At 37.5% G+C, this 6,942-nt stretch overlaps 2 protein-coding genes across 3 annotated transcripts in view; one reads left to right on the top strand and one right to left on the bottom strand.

The window, feature by feature from the left end:
- The window catches only part of LOC107684077 (sideroflexin-2), a 5,295-nt gene extending 3,311 nt beyond the window's left edge, over positions 1-1,984 (bottom strand). Inside the window, exons 1-3 of one of the 2 annotated variants that reach the window (XM_016480237.1) lie at positions 1,842-1,984; positions 376-558; positions 122-292 (exon numbers count right to left, since the gene is read on the bottom strand). In XM_016480237.1, the coding sequence (XP_016335723.1) occupies positions 122-292; positions 376-533 (329 nt within the window). In that variant the 5' untranslated portion in view covers positions 534-558; positions 1,842-1,984. Of the gene's footprint in view, positions 1-121; positions 293-375; positions 559-1,666; positions 1,756-1,841 lie in introns of those variants that run through there. The other variant, XM_016480238.1, reaches the window with a different exon arrangement.
- Positions 1,985-3,061: 1,077 nt separating this feature from the next.
- LOC107684078 (ADP-ribosylation factor-like protein 3) lies at positions 3,062-5,930 on the top strand. Its single transcript, XM_016480239.1, has 6 exons — positions 3,062-3,183; positions 3,613-3,756; positions 4,732-4,848; positions 4,936-4,986; positions 5,072-5,257; positions 5,332-5,930. Exons 1-6 carry the CDS (start codon positions 3,067-3,069, stop codon positions 5,377-5,379), a joined length of 663 nt encoding a protein of 220 aa, XP_016335725.1. The 5' UTR covers positions 3,062-3,066; the 3' UTR covers positions 5,380-5,930.
- Positions 5,931-6,942: the final 1,012 nt, after the last annotated feature.

Here is a 6,942-nt window from a genome sequence, read left to right as displayed (position 1 = left end):
ACACGACCATACAAAATAGCTGGTTAATTGTTCAAATATAAAGTACATATTGTTATAAATAATTATGTATTATTATATATATTATACAATAAATATTAGAAATAATCAAATAAACTGTGACCTGTAAAACTGAAGCATGAACCCCGTGATGGCCATTCCCCCAGGCACCTGAAATGACATTCTCCCTATCAGGTTCATCCTGTCACCTGTGTCAGGATGAAATGCAGAGTCATACAGCTTCTTGGCATAGTGTAGCTGCTCCACCGTTGTGCCAGGAGGAACAGAGCCAGCTCTGGGGGAGAGAGGAAGCGAAACAACGTAAGAAACGGGAAGAAGAGAGAGAGATCACCTCATCAAATCAATCCATTTCTTCACCTGCAGCTCTCCACTAAAGCTTTGGCTTCATCTAGTCTGGAGTCAGGCAGCAGAACAGTGCGGCAGTCAGTGATGTTGAAAAAGTGTTTGAGACGGCCCATGAACGTGGACTGATCCCAGTGTGGGGCGTCGATATCAAAGCCCTTCAGAGCTTCCATGGTTCCCTCTCTGCTTCCAAAGAGCCTGGGTGAAAAACAGAAAACAACAAATATTCAATACATAGATGGTTTCCAGTTCCAGTCCATAGAGAATAGATCATACGAAGATCCACAGAACAAAACAAATGTGCCATTTCGGATGAAAATCATGTTCTGATGAGACTAAAGTGGGCTGAATGTTGAATGCACAAACCAAATGCAATTTTTGATTCACACGTGGTGAATTTATATTATTTAAGGTGTCAGTCCAGGAGTGGCTTAAACTAAAATGCGAGCTCATTTGCTCTCTTCATTTGTGTTGTACTCTTTTATTACTAAGTGGTTTCTCATCTAACAAAGCAGCGTATCTCCAAATGCTATGATAGGAAAGTCAAAACCAAGGCTCTTACAGTGAGGCAAACTATGCAAACAGATGTTTGGATATCAGGAAAAACAGACCAGGGCCTTGGCCCTTGACCAATAATCTTGACTAGTGAAAGCGAGAAACTGACTCCTGAGAGCCTGACCTAATTATAACCAGTTTAGTTCAGTCTTCCAATTTAAAAACCAATGAAGTTTCCACTAATCCTTAACAAGTAATTTCTCTCAAACAATATGGCTTTTAAGAAAATATCAGTACACTGCAACATCAAGTGTACTGTGCAGTCTGCATGTTACTTTTTAATGCAATCTATTACAAACATCTCAAAATGAAAGAAATGCATGAATAAAGCAGGCGAAGGAGCACCAGATTTGACATTTGTAATGTTACTATTTTTACTGCAGTGAAATGAATGCACAAGTACACAAAAGGCAATGCACAAAACAAGCAAACAAAGAATGACTTTCAATGGGTCCAAACTTTTCAAGACCATTTTCATTCTGTTCATTTGTTTCCTTACCGGTTTTACCTGATTTACTGGTAGTTTAACAGAAAATTTGTAAAACATATGCTATGGTTAAAATAAAATATCACCAAAATAATACAACGATGTACAGTTAACTATACCAACTTGGTTAGTATGTCACCAACCAACAAGTTTAAGGAAAGAGACCAAGAAATGTCATTTTTGAAGTGGCAAAACAAAGTATGCGTTCGCTTTTAAAACATCAATAATTCTCAGACATTAAGCATGGATTTTCATAAAACCAACCCTGCATTAAAATTGCATTAGAAGCAAGCAAAGTAGCAGCTAATTAGAAAGCAGACTGTATCAGTTGTCCAGCAGCTTGCATCAGTTCATGTTCTCAGCACACAAGCACCCGGATATGCGCTGTCAAAACAAATCAGACAAAACCACAAATATCAAATGTGCCGCATGAAAATACCTTTATAAAGTGACGTGACACTCTTGTTTATATCTCGTGGCGCTGCAGTAGTAGAAAAACCAAGGAAGTGGGTTAAACACTGTGATGATGTGGGCTTGCAACATAGGCGAGCACGTGGCATTCTACCTTCCAATCCCTGAAGAGAAGAATCTCCCTCCCCCTTACACTGATCGGAAATCAGACTCACTTCCGCAAATCGGTTCCTTCGAACAGTTCAAATAGACGATTCGAAAACAACCGATTCAGCTATTATTGTGCGTCATGAAATTACATGTTGTAAAATGTTTCCAATAAAACATTTTCAGCAGTTGACAAGTCCCAGTTCAGTGTGTTGCAGCCGATTCAACACATAAAAACACAAAGGCATTCAGAACCAGAATCAGTTCACTCCAAATGTTGTCGGAAAGGGACGATTCTCGGTTCAGTCAGTGAGTCATTAGCTGATCTCAGAATAACATATTACGCTTACATTTTCTGCCATATGTTTATACACATGTGGCAGAAATCGTGACAGTAGTATGTTTTTTTGTTTTTTTCTGAATTCAGTGGTTGAGTTCAGTGTTGTTGACTCGAGAAACGCTCGGATCGATTCAGTATGATTCATGAACGAATCGTTCATAGTGTTTTATGGTGGAGTTCAACCGATTTGGAAAATTTGATTATTTTACTGGCGAAATTTCAAATTCGCAAATGTAAATTTTCCTGAAAAAAATCAGCTTTATATGCTTTAAAAAATAAATAGAACAATATGTTGGCTTGAGTTTCTATGAAACAAAAATTCAAAAGGCACTTCAAATTCTGAGGATTTCTTTAATATTTTTTCATATAGACATTTTTTATTTATATTTATATTAACCTCCCCTATTGTACAAATGTTTGTGTTACATTCCTGATTTTCTGAAGTATTTGTAACATATGACTTTTATTGTTTTACTAGTAAAAAGTTGTTCAACCGATTCGTTCTGATACTTTTACTGAAATAATTTTATATTATACATTACAGAATATCTATTATATTATAGAATATTTATTATGGAATTTATTGGAATTATATGAAATTTTATTTATTATTACACTGTCTCTTTATCCTCATATTATTTGATCTCTGTGTACATATATATTCTGCTGTGGATTTGAGAACCTCAGCAGCATAAATATATGACTGAGATCGGTAGGGTTAGTATAACTCATGTAATCATTAGTTTAAACTGGTTAGCAGAGCTAAATGTTTTTCGTGTTCTACGTCACTTTTAGCCCTTCTTGGAATGCACGTATTTCTTGCGTACTACGTCACCCCCTTGGTAACCCTCAGCGGCGTCTCAGGAGGCAGAATCACAAGATGGTGAGTTAAAGCGGTTACAATAAACATACTCTTCCCTGTAGACGTGTTTGTTTGAGATTGCTGAGAACATTTTCATCTCCGTCACGTTGTGAAATTCAGTCGTGTTAGCCTGAGGAGAATTGTGGATTTGTTGTAATCATGTGGTATTAAAGATGAGCAGCGGTTCTCGGTCGTGGATGAGATTAGCTCGCAGGACTGTTTAGGTGTCACGACTGTTCGAGAATCGCTTATGTATTGCATTTTAAGTCTCTTTTTATGCGTATTTCAGGGGGAAATTATGTCAAGATCTATTTTTTTTTAAATACTTATCCCTTGAGCATTCGTTGCTCCTCTCGAAACCTTTTTGCGTATGCTCGTGCGTATGACGTCATGTTACACGCATTGCATAAACTCAGAGCATTGTATAATCTGCGCTTTTTACTTTTTTAGGGTTTGTTATCAATTTTACGGAAACTTAAAAGTACCCCCGACCAGGAGGTGCGGATATTGCTTCTGGGGTTGGACAACGGAGGCAAGACTACCTTACTGAAACAGCTGGCATCTGAAGACATCACCCATATTACTCCAACACAGGTAATAAGATTACTGAGGGTGACCATAATTCCTCTTTTTCCCGGACATGTCCTGGTTGGAAATTCTGAATTGTCTTAAATGTACAGGTTTTGGCTTTATCCTATTGTTTTCATACCTGCTGAATGTAATGGTTGAAAAGTAGTTTGACCAATAGCATGCAGGCATTGTACATAATCGACCAATCGTGGCTTGGGAGAAGGTGGGACGTACAGAGAACAGTCAAAACAATGTGTGCATATATAATGTATGAGGACTGTAGAGAGCATGTCAATAGGAAAACAAAGCCAAAACCCAGACGTTTTAGGCAATTTAGAAGTCTTGGCCAGGGCATGTCTGGGAAAAAAAGGCCTGTGGTTAGTGCTGGGCGGTATACCGGTTCATACCGAATACCGGTGTTTATTTTTGTTATGATATGAATTTTTAAAATACCGCAATACTGGTGTATGTCGCTTAAACAACGTTCGGAACGCGACACTGTTTGAAAGGGGTCCCTTTTCACTGTTGCACTGTGGTGAGGGAACAGCTGTATGTGTTACTAAGCGTGAAAGTTCCGAAACTGAAGCTGTAGAACTAATAGAACGTGATGACACAGAAGAACTCATCCACAATATCCACATTGACCGCCACAAATATCCACCGCCCCCTGCCATCAGCTCCCGCGTCTCACACACACGAGCGTGCGAATTTAGCACTAGATTGAGCAACTTTCGGACCCTTTTAGCGGCTTTCTCAATCAGTAGAAAATATGGTTAACACCCGGTCATGCATGAAAAAAAAAATACCGTCATGTACCATGAAACCGGTATCATTTTGAAAAATACCGTGATATAAATTTTTGGTCATACCGCCCAGCACTACCTGTGGTCACCCTATGGTTGCATAAAGCCAATTAGAGTTAATGCCACATGCATTTACTGAATCAGCTGTTTTATTACCATAGCAAGTTTAATAACTTTTTTTTTTTTTTATCTGTAGGGTTTCAATATCAAGAGCGTCCAATCCCAAGGATTCAAATTAAATGTATGGGATATCGGTGGTCAGCGAAAGATCAGGCCCTACTGGAGAAACTACTTTGAGAACACAGATGTACTGGTGCGATCATTTGTCCGATTTAAAATCATTCCACAATCCACTTTGATTCCAAACACGTTGTTAATTAGGCACTCCTTTTGATTTCAGATTTACGTTATTGATAGTGCAGACCGCAAAAGATTTGAGGAAACGGGACAGGTGATGCTTTGTGACTGTTATTTCTTCGCTATTCAAAGCAATTTCTGCTTTCAGTGTTTAATTAAGTGAACTGATCTGCATGCAGGAGCTGGCTGAGTTACTTGATGAAGAAAAGCTCAGCGGTGTCCCGGTCCTGGTGTTTGCAAATAAGCAGGACCTGCTCACGGCAGCCCCTGCGTCCGAGATAGCCGAGGGTTTGAATTTGCACACTATCAGAGACCGAGTGTGGCAGATCCAGTCCTGTTCTGCCCTCACAGGAGAAGGAGTCCAGGTTGGTTTGGATAACATTTTGTTGTTAGTCAAAAACTACAGTATTTGGACTAACTGACTCAAATGTTGTTCCAGGATGGCATGAACTGGGTCTGCAAGAGTGTGAACGCTAAGAGGAAATAGAGCTGTTTTCTCCTACCCTGGCTTTCACGCAGGAGTGAATATAACCATGACTTTGAAAAAACTGTCAGTAGGTATAGGAAATGAAGGCATCCCTTCAAAACTATTTAAATTCACTTTTGCCTCTCCTTTTGGGCCTACTTTGGTCCTGTATCCATACAATGAGTTCAAGTTAACAGTATCCTTTCACTAGTCTTTTAAACTCAAAATTAAAAATGTACGTCCATGTGGTTTCACATTTGTTTGTTCACTTGTTTGTTGTTTTCTTTAGTACATTTCAAAACTTCATTAATTCTGCCTTCATTTCTTGAGATGAATGACTTGTGTTTTTATATTGAATGTTATAGTTATTTAGAGGATTTTGTTACTGAGACATTTAAAGAGTGACAGCCTTCATCATTCAATTCAACCGTTGTCCTTCCATACTGGCATTGTTCACTGAAATAACACTCTTGTTACTCCATCTAAGGTCATATTTTTGTAATTTTTCCTGAGAGTAACAGAGATAAGAATCACGGTACCCAAATGCAACATACAAGAAACATCAGTATATACAAAAGAAAAGGGGACCATCAATAGGATGTTTTTGATAATTAAATGTAAATAATGTTCCACATATCAAATTATTTTCTGCATATATATACTGTCAAATTTTACAAATCCAGCATTTAAGAATTTCTTAGAGCTTTATAATGTAAGTGGCCTGTACAGCTGTAATCTATACATTGACGAGTACAAGAGGATGTCTGTCGTCATCGCATCAAGATTATTTCTGTAGCGTCTCTGAATGTTGTGATGTGTGTGAAATTACTGAAGTATACTGAGTAAAATACTGAAAAGATGTGCAAGTGTGATGTTTTATTGGATGAGAATTCTTTTAGAGTAAGTAATCATACATTTATGTTTTTGTTTTATTTGTTTTCTTGGGTTGATTTGAAATGGGCTCGTTGCGCCAATGTTAATACCTTAGGATATCTGTCAGACACACACTCTCACAACATATGGTGTTGACAGGCACAGCAGCTCACCAAGACACAGTACACATACACCTACACTCACGTGATATTGCTTATTATCCAACGCCATTCCAGCAGGACATGGTATATTTTATATGTTATTATGTTAACAGTTAAAGACGCATTTTTAATAAAAAAAAAAAAAACGAGATTAATTGATAATTCATAAGTGTTATATAGGTGGCACTATTGTCCATGTTTAATCTTTCTGGCATTACTTTGTTTGCTAGTTCCTGATTTTCTATTATTTCACTGCTCTTCTAAAGGTGAACAGTGTGTGTGTGTGTGTGTGTGTGTGTGTGTGTGTGTATAAAATCAATATTGAATATCATTCAAGGATGTGTTAAAAAAGAGTGTCAGTAAAGACATTCATAATGTTGCAAAATATTTCTAATTAAATATATATATAGATGTATATCCTGAAATCCTGAAAAAAAGATCATTCACTATTGATAATAATAAGACATGTTTGAGCTCCAATTCAGCATATTAGAATGATTTCTGAAGGATCATAATAAACTATGCTGTGAAATATATTAAAATAGAAACA

This window comes from Sinocyclocheilus anshuiensis, unplaced genomic scaffold (genome assembly GCF_001515605.1).
Source record: "Sinocyclocheilus anshuiensis isolate Anshui unplaced genomic scaffold, SAMN03320099.WGS_v1.1 scaffold553, whole genome shotgun sequence".
NCBI lineage: Eukaryota > Metazoa > Chordata > Actinopteri > Cypriniformes > Cyprinidae > Sinocyclocheilus > Sinocyclocheilus anshuiensis.
This window is presented reverse-complemented; position numbering and strand designations above follow the sequence as displayed.

Excerpts from the sequence above, each read along its gene's own strand:
- LOC107684078 (XM_016480239.1), top strand. The coding sequence starts at position 3,067 with ATGTTTTTCGTGTTCTACGTCACTTTTAGCCCTTCTTGGAATGCACGT. Across the intron at positions 3,184-3,612 it reads GGAGGCAGAATCACAAGATG|GGTTTGTTATCAATTTTACG; the intron begins GTGAGTTAAAGC and ends TTACTTTTTTAG. Across the intron at positions 4,849-4,935 it reads TTGAGAACACAGATGTACTG|ATTTACGTTATTGATAGTGC; the intron begins GTGCGATCATTT and ends TTTTGATTTCAG.